The 15,070-nt window shown below is 56.3% G+C and overlaps 8 protein-coding genes across 8 annotated transcripts; 3 read left to right on the forward strand and 5 right to left on the reverse strand.

Annotated features, from left to right (window-relative positions):
• Positions 1-19: 19 nt before the first annotated feature.
• Positions 20-406, forward strand: BO86DRAFT_403140 (ankyrin; the record flags this gene model as incomplete). Its single annotated transcript, XM_025673917.1, has 1 exon — positions 20-406. The coding sequence occupies one exon, from the start codon at positions 20-22 to the stop codon at positions 404-406; it is 387 nt and encodes a 128-aa protein (XP_025523940.1).
• Positions 384-1,725, forward strand: BO86DRAFT_198965 (uncharacterized protein). Its single transcript, XM_025666736.1, has one exon. The coding sequence runs from the start codon at positions 627-629 to the stop codon at positions 1,533-1,535; it is 909 nt and encodes a 302-aa protein (XP_025523941.1). The 5' UTR covers positions 384-626; the 3' UTR covers positions 1,536-1,725.
• A 1-nt stretch (position 1,726) lies between these two features.
• BO86DRAFT_198902 (DUF1772 domain-containing protein) lies at positions 1,727-2,709 on the reverse strand. Its single transcript, XM_025666735.1, has 2 exons — positions 2,529-2,709; positions 1,727-2,433 (listed from the first exon to the last, which is right to left on the reverse strand). Exons 1-2 carry the CDS (start codon positions 2,596-2,598, stop codon positions 1,838-1,840), a joined length of 666 nt encoding a protein of 221 aa, XP_025523942.1. The 5' UTR covers positions 2,599-2,709; the 3' UTR covers positions 1,727-1,837.
• A 442-nt stretch (positions 2,710-3,151) lies between these two features.
• BO86DRAFT_346071 (cytochrome b5 reductase family protein) lies at positions 3,152-4,628 on the reverse strand. Its single transcript, XM_025669233.1, has 4 exons — positions 4,213-4,628; positions 4,040-4,117; positions 3,593-3,951; positions 3,152-3,553 (listed from the first exon to the last, which is right to left on the reverse strand). The coding sequence occupies exons 1-4, from the start codon at positions 4,499-4,501 to the stop codon at positions 3,362-3,364; spliced, it is 918 nt and encodes a 305-aa protein (XP_025523943.1). The 5' UTR covers positions 4,502-4,628; the 3' UTR covers positions 3,152-3,361.
• Positions 4,629-4,831: 203 nt separating this feature from the next.
• Positions 4,832-6,481, reverse strand: BO86DRAFT_412657 (S-adenosyl-L-methionine-dependent methyltransferase; the record flags this gene model as incomplete). Its single annotated transcript, XM_025674669.1, has 5 exons — positions 4,832-5,218; positions 5,274-5,664; positions 5,751-5,860; positions 5,931-6,054; positions 6,145-6,481. 5 exons carry the CDS (start codon positions 6,479-6,481, stop codon positions 4,939-4,941), a joined length of 1,242 nt encoding a protein of 413 aa, XP_025523944.1. The 3' UTR covers positions 4,832-4,938.
• A 908-nt stretch (positions 6,482-7,389) lies between these two features.
• On the reverse strand, positions 7,390-11,393 carry BO86DRAFT_321679 (putative inositol polyphosphate phosphatase; the record flags this gene model as incomplete). The annotated part of the gene is made up of 6 exons (XM_025668354.1): positions 7,390-7,465; positions 7,525-8,192; positions 8,239-8,498; positions 8,564-8,773; positions 8,825-11,285; positions 11,346-11,393. 6 exons carry the CDS (start codon positions 11,391-11,393, stop codon positions 7,390-7,392), a joined length of 3,723 nt encoding a protein of 1,240 aa, XP_025523945.1.
• A 1,066-nt stretch (positions 11,394-12,459) lies between these two features.
• On the forward strand, positions 12,460-13,394 carry BO86DRAFT_321781 (CHY zinc finger protein; the record flags this gene model as incomplete). The annotated part of the gene is made up of 5 exons (XM_025668359.1): positions 12,460-12,505; positions 12,571-12,644; positions 12,872-12,933; positions 13,008-13,109; positions 13,313-13,394. Coding segments are annotated over 5 exons (366 nt in total), but the record flags the coding sequence as incomplete, so codon positions are not given.
• Positions 13,395-13,637: 243 nt separating this feature from the next.
• pre6 (proteasome core particle subunit alpha 4) lies at positions 13,638-15,056 on the reverse strand. Its single transcript, XM_025672741.1, has 5 exons — positions 14,907-15,056; positions 14,801-14,807; positions 14,695-14,747; positions 14,176-14,563; positions 13,638-14,067 (listed from the first exon to the last, which is right to left on the reverse strand). The coding sequence occupies exons 1-5, from the start codon at positions 14,932-14,934 to the stop codon at positions 13,734-13,736; spliced, it is 810 nt and encodes a 269-aa protein (XP_025523947.1). The 5' UTR covers positions 14,935-15,056; the 3' UTR covers positions 13,638-13,733.
• Between the last annotated feature and the right edge of the window lie 14 nt (positions 15,057-15,070).

The following is a 15,070-nucleotide window of genomic DNA, read 5'->3' on the forward strand; positions in this document are numbered from 1 at the left end:
GGGGAAAAGTGAAGAACTCATGGCTGTTCTGCTTGCTCACGGCGCGGATCCGCATCAGCCCTTGGCGGAAGGGACATCTGCACTGCACGAGATCTGTACCCGGCGCGGGCTGGTGACACCCATCATCGCCGCAGGCCACGACCTCGAAAGAAGAGATGCCCAGGGTCAAACGCCGCTATTGCGAGCCTGCGAACTGCGGCGGAAAAGCAGGTATGCAGACTCGGATGAGGGTGATCGTGAGCACACTGCCCTCGCGCTCATCCGGGCTGGGGCTAACATCAACGCCGCTGACAATTCCGGCTCCACGGCCCTGCACTATGCCGTGCTGAACTATCTGCGCAGAGTTGTTGAGGAACTTCTCGCCGCTTCCCGTCGAAATGCAACTGCTTCTAACAACCGCAAATGATCGGATCGAATCATGGCCTCCGGATTAGCGTACCGTTTTGACCGACCTGGGAAGAATCTTCTTCACCCCTACTCTTCTGTGTCCCGCGCTCGTCTCAACGAAATCAGATGGCTCTACCAAACCCAATATCAGGAGCAGCAACCGCGTGGCCAGCCATCCTTGTTGGCGCCCGCCGCCCTCCCGGTCGCTATGGCCCTCACTACCGCCAGAGATAGTGCACATGATCTTCCTCCGCCTCGATATGACTACACTGGGCACCCTACGTTTACTCAACTCTATGATTCGCCGGCAGGTCGACTCTCTTTACGAATACCGTATGCTCCGAGCCCATGCAGCAGAGACCCTCGAGAGCCTTGACATTGCCCAATGCACCCATTTTTTCCCTGTCCATCAATTGTATCGCGAATTCTGCCACCCCCGGTGCCGAACCTGCCCCGACTTCGGCCCCTTTCTCTATATCCCCACTCACTCGCGGGTGTGTTTGCAGTGCGTTTTGAGACACGATCCATACCGCGTCGCAGCCCTCGATGTGGGGTTTGCCTGTTACCCGTTTCTTCGGAGGGGCCGGTGGGATCTTCCGATCGTCTGTTTTCTTGATCTTCTCGAAGGCCAATACACCTCAGAAATGCTGATTGACGTGACGCACGCTCAACTCATGTATCAACAGCAGCAGCAGCAGCAGCCGCCGCAATCAGGCAGTAGTCGCAAAGAACCTGCCGCACAAGAATGGATGTACCGGCTGCAGGACACGTACCAGAGGCGGCTGCGGTCGACCGTGGCGTTTCCGTGCTGGGACCCGCACGCCCGCGTCGCCGAGCCGGGGGTGTACTGTTACGGGTGCACGAAGTTCTGGGAGATATCCCGGGGCAAGAGCCGGCGCAATCCGCGAAACCGGCAGGAGCACTATGCCTGGAACACTACGTCCGCGGGGAGCAAGGGGGTGGATCGCGCATTTCGGGTCCCGGATCTCCCGCAGCACTTTGCGACGTGTCCAGACGTGGTGAGGAAGCTTTGGAAGGGGGAGGATCACACCGCGTTGAGGTTTGGTGAGTCGGTTGGGAGGATTATTCGGGTGGACGCGAGTGGGGGGAGGGGTACTGGACGGTCTGCGCGGGTGGGGAAGAAGTAGGGTTGGTTAGAATTGCGTGTGCTGCTTGGTGGTATCTGCTGGTGTGGGATCTGTTGCTGATTGTTGCTGTCTCCTTCTACTCTTGTGCGCAGCTGCTTATATGGAGGACACCGTTCTGTCATTGTTGCGAGGGATGGGTGTTCCTTGCTCGTGCTCAACTCAGAAGAAATAGAAGCTGGCTTTTTGCATTCTATCCGTCCACAATCGAACATGCCTGCCTAGAGATCCATGAACCACGACGAAAATATCCTCCCAACACCAACGCCATCCACACCACCGAGTACTGTACTTGGCAAGTAAAATCAAATCACCGCCGCCGCAAAACCGCACAACCCGCCAACCAGCGGCAACAGACTCCGCACCGCGTTCAACACCGCCCACCGCTTCAGCAACCCGCTCGTCCTTTCCGCCGCCGCCTCTGCCTCCGCCTCCGCCTCCGCCCCCGCCCCCTTCTCCCGCTCCCGCTCCCCCTCCACCAACCGCACAAGCTCACAATCCGTCCCGCGCATCACCACCGCCGTGAACGGCACAACCCCCACCGTCAACACCGCCGCCGCCGCATACCACCAACCGGGACCGACATAGCCACCGATGCTCCTACTGCTACTCAGAACCTGCTGCAGCAGCGGCGGCTCGACGGCGCGCGCAACCGTCCAGGCGAGGTAGACGAACGCGGCGGCGGTGCCCGCGGCGACCGGCGGGGTCTGGGTGCTGCTGGCGGTGGAGATTCGTTTCCAGATTCGGAGGGTTGTGGGTGTTGCTGTATTGTGGTTTGGATGGTCTGTGGGTGGTGCTGTAATGTGGTTTGGGTGGTCTGTGAGGTAAGGGGTTGGGTCGGGGTCGGGGTCAATGGCTAGGAGGGCGGGAATGGTGATGAGGCTTTGGGAGGCGATGTTTCCTTTTGTGGGATTTGTTAGTTTGGGGATTGGGCTGGGGGTTTAGGGTGGGTAGGTATAGGGTTGGATGTTGGGACGGGGGTACGGAGACACGTACCGGATAGCCAGGCGGCGCCGGTGAAGCCGATGGCTTGGGCGGTGCGGTAGGCCAGGGGGTGGGTGGTCATTTTGGGGAGTGGTTGGGGTGAGGTGGGATGTGTGGCTTGGTGGACTTTTGGGGTTCCGTGGTGAGATATATGGGAGGAGTGGTTTTGGACTACGTGCGATGTTAAAGGGATAAGTTAGGGGTTGGCACACTATGTCAGAAGCTACGCTATTTTACGTGTCCTGGGGATGTGAGTTCATAGGGCTGAAGTGGGGGTGGGGGTGGGGGTGGGGGGTCGGTCCCGCTGTTTCCGGGACGATGACGGCATGACTTGTTCCGGGCCCTGGGGGGTTGGGGGCTGATAGCTGATAGCCGAGGGTCTGTTTCTCTTGTCGAATTGACGGGGTGTGATTGTAGGGAAATATTGCGGAATCGAGGCTGTGTGTTAATCACAGAAAGACTGTGAGGAACTTGTTCACCAAGTATGAAGATCTTTTTCAACGTGCGGTTTCATTAGTCTATTCACTCTGGTGTACAACTACAGATATACTCCAAACATTCAAATCCTAGGTGCTTTCAGTCCTTTAGTGGAACTGATGGAAGGGCTATGTAAGCCAGGCCATAGGGCAAGTCTCCGGAGACTCACACTGTTTGCCAGTATGTACACTATTAGTCGGTGCAAAGACACTTCCATTCCCTTACAAACTGCAGATACAGATACAGATACAGATACACCTGTGGCATTGACCACGGTCAATATCATCTCATGCTTGTCCATCATTCCCCTGGACAACCTTTCCCAAGAAAAGCAACACACAATAACATCCCCAGAAACCAAGACACCCCTAGAACTGATGAATCTGCTCCCTCCCAAACCCCAGCTTCTGCAACACCCCCTCCTCCCCCTTACCCCCGATCAGCGCCTTCTCCATCCCCGGCGGCCCACTCACAAACACCTTCACCCGACCCTCATTGTTCAAAAGATTCTCCCGCAGCAGCGCCTCATCAATCCGCCCTTCCCTCACCTCCCCTTTCCCCTTGCCCTCCCCCTCCCCCTGCCCCCAACTTCCCCCTACCTCCCTCCCCCGACTAACAGTATACACCACCCTCAACCTCTCCGGAAATCTCCTTACAAACGCCTCCAACTCCTCCCTCAGCACCAAATCCGCCTCGGTATTCCCCCCAAACAGCAGCGTGAGCTTCGTCGTCTCGGCTGGATCCTGCAGGATCGTCCGGATGAGCTGGTAGCACGGCGTGATGCCCGCCCCGCCGGCGAGCAGGTACACGTGCGAGAACTGGTTGGGTTTTGAGTGCTGGTACCCCCTCCGGGCGGTGAGGACGGTCAGGGAGTCGCCCGGTTGGAGGGCGTGGAGGTAGCTGCTGGCGCGGCCGTGGGGGTATTTTTTGATCAGGAGGGTGAGGTGGCCTTTTTCGTCTGTCCATTTGGGGGGGGCTCGTTAGTGAGGATAGCTGTTGGGTGGGGAGGATTGGGGTAGGCAGGTAGGATAGGGAGGGCAACGTACCCAGGTCGCTGATCGGGGTGTATGGCCGGGGGAGCGGGAGCCAGCGGCCCGGGGGATGGGTTAGGGTTATCAGGGAGGCTGTCGCTCGGATTACTCCAGTTAGCTTCCTTGTTGTTTTTTTCTTTTGTTTTCCGGGTATGGGTCAAAAGGGAAAGCAAAAGCAGGCAACGTACAGATCGGTTGGAGTCCACTCCTCGCCTCGGGGTCGGGGTACGCCAGCACCAGCTTTTTCGTGTTGTGGTTGACCTCCTGCACGGCCTGCACCCGCAGCGTGGTCGGGCCGAACCGGGAGAAGACCGGTCGCGGGGTCGGGGCTGGGGCCGGGGCCTGGGCTTCGGGGGCCTCGGCGTGCGCGCGCTGGGCGAAAAGGCTGTAGGTGGCGTAGAGGCCCCCTCCGGCGAGGAGGACGCTGCCCGCGCGCCAGGCGAGGGGATATCCGGGGCGTAGTGCTGGTGGGGACATACTGCGGCGGCGGCGGTGGGTATGGATGCCGTTGAGTATTGGACCGTATACTACCTGAGTAAGATTGCCAGACACCTGAGGTCGATTCTTTCGCTCACAAGACTGTAAGCTGGGAATTCTTTCATTCAGTGTCCAAAACAATTTATGGGCAATTGCGTGAGGCCGGGGTCGCTGAGTTATAAGGGAAATCCATGCAGGGTAGGGTTTAGGAGAGGAAAGTCCTAAAGCCGCAAAATCCGACGGGGCCTCATCAAATGATGTGAAGGAACCGCGGCCGCCACTGGGTTGAACCATATGATCCTTCGGACCTCCTCGGGGGCGCTTGCAATGACCCTATGTATGCAACCATAAACTGTCAACGCGATCCCTAACTCATGGGTATAACCCTTTTTCCATTTATCGTACCCATTGAAGCGAGATGGCTCACTCATCCACACCTATTCTACTCCATCCCTCCTGGAGACCCTCATCACCACCCGCCCATGCTCAAGCATCCGACATTCCACCACCGTTAACACTGGCACCCGCGCAAACAGCGCCGTCCACTGCTCCATCGTCCGAAACGCCGTCCCCCGGCACGCGATCAGATGCAACGCCAGGGTATTCCCCTGCGGCGAGCCGAACCGCCTGTCCCCGGGGTCGAAGAAGTCGTCCACCAGCAGGGTCGAGCGGGCGTCCATGGCCTCCGCGAGATGCTCCAGGATCTTCTGGCTTTCCCTGTCCCAGACCGTTGATTAGAACTATACCCCACATCCTAAGGGTGTTGACCTACCGATCAGGATGATCCATCAATATATGACTGAGAAGATACACTCCCGCCCCCCGCACAGGCTGCTCATCAAAGAAATCATGCTTGATCCAGCGCACCCGCTCACGGAGTCCGGGGTCGGGATCGATGCTGGACGCGCTCGGAGCTTCGTTCGCGTAGTCCTGCACGATGAAGCGCATGCGCGGGTATCTCTGCGCCAGGCGCAGGGAGTGGTGGCCGCGGCCGCCGCCCACGTCGACCACTACTCCATCTTCCGGGCAGACGGCGGGGAAGGCTATGATGTCTTCGATAGGAGTGGGCGCGTTCATGCGGAAGTAGCCCTCCATCGCGTTGCCGAAGCGCTGGCCGCGCGGCGGGTCGAGTTGGTGGTAGTAGTCGTAGCAGGGGGTGTTTGCTGGTGGTTTTATCCCAGGATTAGTCATTGCTTAGAGGTAGTCTCTAGCAAAGGTATGTCAGCTTTGAATAGTTGTCAAAACTCACTATCAAAAGCCAGTCCGAAGGCGCTTCGATGTCGCTCGTCCGCGATATGGTAGTCGTTCTGCGCGGCATACCGCGACAACCACGATGCGCAGCGCAGACCATCGTCCACCCTGTTACCATGCTGGTGCATTAGAGAACCCCCTAGCTAGTCTGTCACGAACATTGGACCCGGGGACTGACAGGTAATGAATCCAGTCCCGGATGTAGGGATCATGCAGAAGCTCAGTGCGCGGGTTGCGCTGGAAATGGCCGGGGACAGGCTCGTCCAAAAGATGGCTGGCGGCGCATTGTCTCAGTGCACAGCCTAAAGATTATCTTCTGTCAGCGGGGGGGCCGGGGAGGTACTCCCCGGGCATATCTTTGAGGACTGGGGGCCGAGGGTAGATCAACTCACGAAACAGCGCAGGGGTAGCATTGTCGCCAACGTCTTTCAGAAGGGTCGGACCGGCCACCGGCTCAGCCGTCTCACACAGCCGCGTGATGATGTCCGTCTCCAGCAGGATCGCCAGCGCGGCGGCCGTGTGCGACGACGCCGCGGCCTGGCACAGCCACGCCTCGGGGGCCGTGATGGTGACAGCCAGCTCCTCGCACGCAGTGCACAGCGCTGCCCGTGCGGTGGTGCCATCCCCGCCTTCCTGCGTGGCGGCTGCGTGTCGCTGGGCTAGCGACATGACACGGCTTGCGAGGGACACGATCTTGTCTGCCTGGTGTTGCTGTGCTTGGCTGGCCATGGGGATTGTTGTTGTTGGCTGTTGTTGCTGGAGCTTATGCTGTGAGCTGTTGCCAGAAGACTAAGAGGATGCTGGGTCCTGCATAATTAACCGACTCTGATATCCTCCGAAATGTGATCGTCAATCACACTGTGGCTGGATTAGCTTTCTTTACCCATGGTATATCGTCCGTGATTCAGGTTTGTCCTCAACCTAATCCGATCTCTTGGATGCTGTGAGCGCAATTGCTTAGATGAAGGTCGGAGCTGGGTGAATCGATTGTATATGGAGTGAAAAATTGCAGCAGCGGTATCAGACGGTGAGACTGCAACAGATTGTTCGGAGTCGAGGAACTTGAGGAACTTGGACTAAGCTCGGCTGACATGAGTTGTCAATTTGGTAACTCAAGATGACTTTGAAGAGGAGAAGATTATGAAATTGACTCTCTGCCAAATCCTTCAATCAACCGTAGAATAGGAATAGAATACTCCATAGTGAATCATCGTCTATGTGTGGACCGGCAACTCCTCCACCCCCAACAAAAGAAGAAAAAGATCAACAAATAAATAAATAGTAATAGTAGTATATACACCCCATCCACCGTTCTCTGTATCTATCTCTCTCCCTGGCTGGTCTTCCCACAATGGCTAACACCCAAATACACTGCCTCAATCAACCCACCACCCAACCATCCCAATATTAATTTAAGTATTTCGTCCTCTTCAAACAATGCCATACCTCCTTCTAAAGAGCCCCCTCTTCTCCTATCATGATAAATACATGTCTATCGTGAATCATTAGTCATATACACACGTCAGCGGTGTAACGCTATGCCTGGTTGTAGTGCTGCGCTGGGTCGCGGAGGGCAGGGTCTGAGGTTAGACCTCCTCGAGAACATCCCAAAGAATCCAACCACACAAAAAACAGGTTTAATTCCCATTGCCCATGATCAAAGACCGGGCTTGTTGCGGTTCGGTGCCCAGGACGGTGATGAGATATTCGATACTGTTGGAGCATTTATTAGTCATTACACAACAGAATACGGGACATAAAGAAAATCCTACCTCGCTTCGGAGGCCAGTCGACGTTTCTCGCGGGAGAATTCCTGCTGGCAGGCATCCCAGACGGCCTCCCGCTCCGCGGCCAACACGGTCTTGATACGGAGCTTGAAAGCGGCGCTGACGGGCCGATGGTCGGACGCCCGCACCTCGTGGCGACGGTACTCGAGCTGTCGAACCCGGCCGAGGCCACGGTACAGAACCCGGTCACACCAGGCTGGGGCACGCTTCTTGTCACTCGAGTCGTACTCGTCGGTGCCGACGTCGTACTTGTACGTCGGGGCGAAGGTGATGGGGGACTCGTTGAAGGACCGGAGGCGGAAGCCAGGGTTCTTGCGCCGCGAGGCGAGCAGCTGGTCGCGCTCGAGGAGCTTCGTGAGGTTGTTGCTGCGGACCGCGTCGATGATCACATTCCGTGGAATGGCGTCGATTCGGTAATTCAGATCACCATTGAGGATGCAGATCTCATGGTCCATGATCATCGATCCGTCACCACCACTCACGTAGCGGTTCGCGCGTGCAGCGAGGCTAGGCTCCGCGGGAAGCGACTCCGCCTCGAGGATCGCCGCGATGTCGTTGTTACGGTGGGCTGTCTGCGTCTGGCCGGCTGCCAAGTGGCAATTCACCAGGCAGATGGAGCTGTCGTCCAGCGTAAAGCGGAACAGAAGAGCACCCTACATCGTCAGTCCTACTCCTACATGCATGCCCAAGACGGCTTACCTTGTTGCCATGCAATCCTCCCATACCCCGCTTGATCTCAGATGCACTGATATCCGTGATTCTCTGCCGCTCCTTGTGTTTGACGAACACACACGTGAAGAGTCCGATCATGTTCGCACTATGCAACAGCACATACGATTCCTCCAGCGGCATGCAATCGTTGATGCAGCGTGTCAGATGTTCCATCCACACCCGATACTGCCGACTCATGTGTTCCTTGTCCCCGCTGTCTTTCTTCTTGCTGCCCAGGAGAAGGCTCTCTGGAATCAAATTAGTACTCCCAAGATACCATATTGAATTCTAATCGAGGATGAAATGCACATACTGGCTGTGATCTTCTTGTTCTCCAGATCCACCAGTTCCTGGAAACCAAAGACTATAATCTCCGGGGGATTCTCAGGATGAATGGCATCTTGGATAAACGATGACGTCCGCACACTGCCAGGTGTCGAAGCACCAGCATTCCAGGTGATAACTGCGGCATGGATCTCACGGAAGTTGCAAAACTCGACGTCTCTGGTTTGCATCCGGGTCTCTATGCTCGGGTCAGTAAAGGCCAGTAACAATCCCCGAAATGGTAACTCACCCAACCAATCATCCTCCAACATACCATCCCACAAACGAATGCAGTTATCGTCACCCAGTGAAGTCACTTGGAGGCGGTTCATCGTCCACACACTGCTCGAATCCAACAAGAACCCGCTCACAGGGCTGTCGTGGGCACGCCAGTCCTTCTTGACTGTCCAGGGGTTTGTGCTCGTATCGTAGACGTAGATCATGCCGGTTTTGTACGCTGCCCACAGGTAGTCCCCGACTATTCCCAGACAGTTGATCTTGTAGACACTGACGTTCACCACTGCGAGACACGCGTAATCTTTGGCAGAATAAACCGTCACCTTGCCATCCGAATGACCAAGATAGACAAGGCCGCCGTCTCGAGTAGTATACGCGCCAGACGTGACATCACCAGTATGATGCGCGCCCAGCGGCCTGCTGAGTACTTTGAACGAAATATCGTCCCGCGCATTGGGCCGGTACACATGTACCTCCTTGCCCGCAGCCAGCCAGAGCTTATCGCCCACTACCATGGAGAAAGTATGTCCGCGCGCAACCCGATCATAAGGGTTGTGGTAGCTGTATTGAAGGTTGGGAGTGCCGTTCTCATCCGGTGGCCAAACCAATAGCCGACCCTCATCATCAAGGGTCCACATCTCCTTTTTGTGACGAAGGATCTTGACGACTTCTTTCCTTGACGGATACGAGCGCGATGCTACAATAGACCCGGTTGCAATGTCCACCTCATGTAATTCACCAGAATTCGTACCCAGCCATACGCGCTGGCCTTCATCTTCCAGTCCAACACCAGGCTTGAAGGCCAGGGACAAGCTTTTGACCGTTTCCCCATGACTGAGACTCATGAGTTGCTCGCCCGTTGTGAGATCCCACACTCGTGTGATATACCCGGTGGTGCACACGTGCTTTCCACACACATCCATGAGTCGTGTGTCGTACCGTGTATTAATTTCCATTGGGCCAGACTTCAAAAGTGGCGGGCGTCTGTTGGCAGTCGAGGCGTCCGGATAGTCATTACGCGCAACGGGAACGCTGTCTAGGTTCTGTTCATCCTCACTCTGGACACGCACTGACTGCCGTTCCACCACAGGCCGTTCTGCAAGAGGGCGCTCCACCACTGGTCTTTCCGGGACAGCCGGAGGCGGCCCCGGTCTATTCTCTCGGGCGATCGACGGATGGCGCTGGACCGTTGTCGGAGTGGGGAGTTCGTCCCGACGCAATTGCCGCGACTCCCGGTTAGGCGTCGGAGGCGGCATGGAGAATGCCGGGCTGTCCAAGTACCGCGACTCCCGTTGTGGCGTCGGCGGTGGGATTGAATGCACCGAATTTTCTCGTTGGATGGACAATCGCGAGGGTGACGGACCGCCTCTTCGCGCAATCGACGGTTGCCGTGGAGGCAGTCCCGGACGTTCTGAGAAACCGTCATGCATCGGTATCCGGTTCGCAGAAAGTGGCACGGCAGATAGAGGTTCTGCTGGGAGCGACGGTCTTGGAGGAATCTGCACGGATAATGGTCTAGTCTCGCGCGGAGGTTCTGCAACAGAGTGCCGTTGTGTGAATGAAGGCTCGCGGAATAGAGGAGGCTGGGGTGTAGAGGTTCGTTCTTCAAAGCGATGACGCGGGGGTTCTGCTGGCGGCTGCGAGGGCGAACGGCGAGAGGGGGAGCGCGCAAGCTGTATGCCGCTCGAAGTAGGCGGATTCCGCTTTGGAGAGTCTTTCTCGGGGCTACTTGGTGGGGTGCTGAATGGCGAGATGCGGTCATCCGCGGGCGCACGCTCAGGCTGCGGAGTCGTGAGCGAGCTGCCTTCGTGATGGGACAATGCGGCCGGTTTGACGGGAATCTTGGGCTTGTCCACCCGGTTCACCGGAGGCGGAAGGGATGCGCTCTTCCCATGATGGTCCTTCGGGCTTTCACGGCCACTAGTCATCGAGCCCGTGGGCCCCGGAGAGAGGCTCCCTGCCTTGGGTTCTGTAGGAAAGCGCGATGTGACCGGGGTCGTCGGACGGCCTCCCTGCGGGATTGTAGGCAACGACTCCCTAGACGCGTTGAGAGGACTGCGGGAGAATTGTGCATGCTCTTCATGCTCAGCCAGCGATCCGAATCCCCGTGGAGGAGATCGAGGAGAGTCAACTGTCAAGGTTGGTGGGAGCTGCGGCGACGAACGCAGGCTCAGAGACATGGGCCTATCCTGCCGCCGCCCAGGGGAGACCCCGGGAGTGCGTCCGGGTCGAGGGGGGATGCAATTGCCGTGCAAAGACCCGTGACTTCTGTTCAATTCGGGTGTGGATTCCCATGGCGTATGTGATGACCGAGACAGATCGAGGGAGGCTCGCGAAGACGAGCGGACGTCGTCGCCGGGTTCAAGGGTCCGTAGGAAGGAAGGGGTGTCGCGTGTGCCATTCGTTGCGGCGGCGGACGGAGCTCGGCGATGCGACAAGTTCTCGAAATGCGAAAGCAGAGAGGATACAGGTCTCTATTTAGATTAGAGAGTTTAGCTTGGGTCCCCGCCGGAGGTTCTGTATCTGGGACATACAATGTGGGCATTATCCGTGCCGTCCTTCTTCTGACCGTTTCCCTCCATGACAACCGATCCGACACAGAATCTTAGGGAGAATATAGTTCATAGGCAGCCAATCGCGGTAGGCGATATAATGCTGGCTGGAGGTGACCAGGTGAGGGCGCAGGAGAGATCGAAGACCGGTAATGGATAGGATAATGGAGGTGGCAGGGGAGGGCGATTTGGCTCTGTGACGATTGTGGCGGAGCTCCAGGCGGAAGGGAGTGGAGGAAGTGCGGAGGAACAGCAGGGGGGGAAAGGAGGGGGAAATTCGAGGAGGGATGAGAACTAAACCCAGCTGTGCGGTTGTAGCTAGCCACAGACAATCCGGCGGAAGAGATTATATGAGAGAGTTTGTATGTCGGAGGAAATTTAATTGATGTTGAACGAATGGAGGGGAGAGAAGCAGAGGAAGGAGGGAGAGTTCGGGAGAGTGGGGGGGAGGGGAGGGGAGGGGAGAAGCACAACGGAAGAAGACGACGACGACTCGAGGCAACCAAATAAGAACGCTGGTGGTTTAGGGTGGATCGACAAAGACGAGGGAGGGAAAGGAGATGAGGACTCGACACTGCGAGACCAGGGCGTCGTCTCCAGCAATGCACGGTGAACAACAAACAGGAGGTTGAGGTAAAGTAGAGTCGCGTTGAGTGTGGTCAGAAGAAGTAGTTGTTGAAGTTCTGGAGACGAATGCCTAGATAGTCCATAGTAAGTACGGAGAGTAGAGGAGAGGAAGAATGGCGGGCAGGCGGAATGACAGCCGGCGGTTTGGATCCGTCATTTATTGGCTTCTTTTTTTATTTTTAGCCTCCCTCTCCCCCCCCTCCGCGTCTTCTCCATTCGGCTTCATTATTCCGCCTCAGCTCCAGTTCCAAACTGCACGATACAAGACAGAAATAGAACAGTCCTTTACTTAGCATCTCAACAACACCTCCGAACTCCAATCTCAAGCCCAGACAGCCCTCACAGACCTCATCGAACAACCATGTGGTAAGGAAACAGCCCGCAGCCCGCAGCCCGCAGACGCAACCGCAACCGCAACCGCAACCGCAACCGCAACCACAAGTAATAACCTCATCTCTCGACCTACTATAGCAAACACGTCCTCAACGCCCAAGTGGCAATCCGATCCCCTTGCTGTAAGTCTCGATATTCCGTTCAGCTTCGAAAACTCCGAAACTAAGGTATCATGGGAAAACCACAGGCAAGAAATGGTTCGACTGCGCCGAATGCCACCAAGAGACCGAAAGACATCCCCTCCAGAAAGCCAGTGAGATGGTACATCCTCTTCGCCCGTTTCCCACCTCTACACCGTTGACAATACACACCCTACATCCCCTCAATTCCTACTCCCAACAACAAACCAAACCCCAACATCCCCGCACTCCTTCACAACAAAGCACAAAGGACGTCCCAAACCCACACACCACCACCCCTCAACTCCCTGCACAACGCCCCCGCCCAACAACCCACAAGCCACTAACAATCGCCGGGGGAAATAACAGGTCTTCGCCTGCAAGAAATGCAAGAAATGCTTCCGCAAGGACACGGCCGAATTCGACGAGAGGTATGTGCGTCCTTCTATAAAGCTACCCGGGAAAAACAAAACACGTAACCTAACGGATACTCCTCGCAATCTAGTGACGAATACTGTCCCCACTGCGACAACCACTTCGTGATCGAGGCGGTGACGCCGACCCCGACGCTCCACGTGGAAGGCGAGGATGCGCGAGTGGATTCGAGGTATGCTTCTTTCTTATTCCTGCGGTTGAGTTCATCCGTTCTGTTCTCCCTTTTTTTTCTCCTTTTCTTTCTCTAAGAGGGGAGGCGGCTTTTCTTGCCCCACTCCGGTGGGAAATGAGATGGAGGGGAAAAGGGGGAGGGGAGGGGGGGAGAGAGAGAGAAAGCTTGATTGGATTTAAGCTAACGCATCATGCCTCGCGTAGAATGCTAAAGGACGATCGGGTTCGCGGACATCAGGAGAAATCCATCTTTAATTTCAAGGATATTTCGGATCGGTTGGGTTAGAACTAGATTCGCTTCTGCCTGTCCAGGTTTGGGATGGGGGAAAGCAGGGGGGGTTTTTCACGAAGATTTACGATTTCATGCTACTTTACTTTCTCTTTGTTTATCTTGCTTCGAATTGGTGTTGAGGGTGGGCGTTGTATATTTCTCTCCTCTGGTTCATACTTCCTTCATACCAGAGAACAACCGTATAGACTACGACTTGAACTACACGTTCACTGCCAAAAGTAACAATTTTCCTTTCATGACAAGTATTTCATTGGTTCGAACATAGCACAGCGCTTAGGGGATAAAGTAAAACCACTATTGTCTTCATCTCTCTCTCATCTAGAATTCTCCAACTCAAGACGACTCACCGGTCTCACCACCACCAGGGCGAGTGAGGATCGCCGCCGTCGTAGTCCCGCCGCGGGCCGTCTTCTTCTTGGCGGCCTCTTCCTGCTTCTCCGTCTCTATGCTCTTGACGTACGCCTCGATTTGGTCATCCGGCAGCATCTCGATCGCCTGGCCGGGCGCCATGATGGCTACCTCGATGTTCTTGGCGCCCGTCTGCACCACCTCCAGCAGGGACTTGATGGTGAGCTGGATGGTCTGTTCGCGGTCCATGTCATCCTGGTGGTTGCGTTCGAGGAACTCGCGGACCGTCTTGCTGGAGCGGCCGATGGCGTTGGCTTTCCTGTATCCCACCAACACGTCATTAGCCAACCCGGTCACTTCTTCGCATTCACTGCCAGCTACCACACAGAAACGAGATACTCAAGAAGAGAAGGCGGGGGAAAGATACCAGGCCGAATAGATGCCCGACGGCTCCGTCTGGTACAGCCGCGGCGTGCGGTCGTTGGGATCAAAGCCCACCACCAACGTACTGATCCCGAAGGGCCGCACACCTCCACTCTGCGTGTACCGCTGCTGCACCCCGGCGATGTACTTGGTGATGTATTCGATGGTAACGGGGTCTTCGACGGTCAGGCGGTGCGACTGTGCCTCCAGGCGGGCCTTGTCGATCAGGATCCGGGCGTCGGCGTTCAGGCCGGCAAACGCCAGCACGGCGTGGTTGTCGACCATGGCGATCTTCGAGGGGGTGATGCGGGTGTCTTGGAGCTTGAGAGCCGAGCGCTTCTCGCAGCCGAGGACCACCACGTCCTTGCCTTTTACGCCGACGGCGCAGGTACCTGTCCGGTTGGGTCACATACGTTAGTGTCACGTAGGTTGAGAGGATCAAGGGCCGGGGGAGGTGTCAGAAAGATGAGGTTTAAGGTGCTGGTCGTGCTCGACGCCTGACGGAGGAGGTGGAGGTACGTACCTCTCTTAACAGCTTCCATGGCATATTCCACCTGGAAGACGTGCCCGTCAGGGCTGATGACGAGAGTTAATCACAGTTCTGAGAAGAAGTATCATAATGGTCGTACCTGAATACTGTTACAAATTAGCAATCCATCTTCACTTGCTCCTAGTCCCCTCGGGTCGATGATGTAGGAGCTTCAGCTAAGCTAGGTTCGGTCGGATCTGGCTTACCTGAAAGAGCTCGATCGTAGCCGGACATGATGGGTAACAAGCACGGGGTGCAAGATTATCGGATATACTGGAGGAGGAGGAGAAGAACAGATCGTTAGAAGATGCAATTAGTGGTCTGGGGTCGTAAAGAGCTGGCTGAGGGTCTCCGGCCTGGGCGATGACAG

Source organism: Aspergillus japonicus, assembly GCF_003184785.1.
Source record: "Aspergillus japonicus CBS 114.51 unplaced genomic scaffold BO86scaffold_63, whole genome shotgun sequence".
Taxonomy (NCBI): Eukaryota; Fungi; Ascomycota; class Eurotiomycetes; order Eurotiales; family Aspergillaceae; genus Aspergillus; species Aspergillus japonicus.

Excerpts from the sequence above, each read along its gene's own strand:
- pre6 (XM_025672741.1), bottom strand. The coding sequence starts at position 14,934 with ATGTCCGGCTACGATCGAGCTCTTTCAG. Across the intron at positions 14,564-14,694 it reads CATGGAAGCTGTTAAGAGAG|GTACCTGCGCCGTCGGCGTA; the intron begins GTACGTACCTCC and ends CCAACCGGACAG. Across the intron at positions 14,068-14,175 it reads TCGGGCATCTATTCGGCCTG|GAAAGCCAACGCCATCGGCC; the intron begins GTATCTTTCCCC and ends GGTGGGATACAG.
- BO86DRAFT_198902 (XM_025666735.1), bottom strand. The coding sequence starts at position 2,598 with ATGACCACCCACCCCCTGGCCTACCGCACCGCCCAAGCCATCGGCTTC. Across the intron at positions 2,434-2,528 it reads CGGCGCCGCCTGGCTATCCG|GAAACATCGCCTCCCAAAGC; the intron begins GTACGTGTCTCC and ends ATCCCACAAAAG.
- BO86DRAFT_346071 (XM_025669233.1), bottom strand. The coding sequence starts at position 4,501 with ATGTCCCCACCAGCACTACGCCCCGGATATCCCCTCGCCTGGCGCGCG. Across the intron at positions 4,118-4,212 it reads GAGTGGACTCCAACCGATCT|CCTCCCTGATAACCCTAACC; the intron begins GTACGTTGCCTG and ends TCCGAGCGACAG. Across the intron at positions 3,554-3,592 it reads CTGTTAGTCGGGGGAGGGAG|GGGAAAGGGGAGGTGAGGGA; the intron begins GTAGGGGGAAGT and ends GGGGAGGGCAAG.
- BO86DRAFT_198965 (XM_025666736.1), top strand. The coding sequence starts at position 627 with ATGATCTTCCTCCGCCTCGATATGACTACACTGGGCACCCTACGTTTA.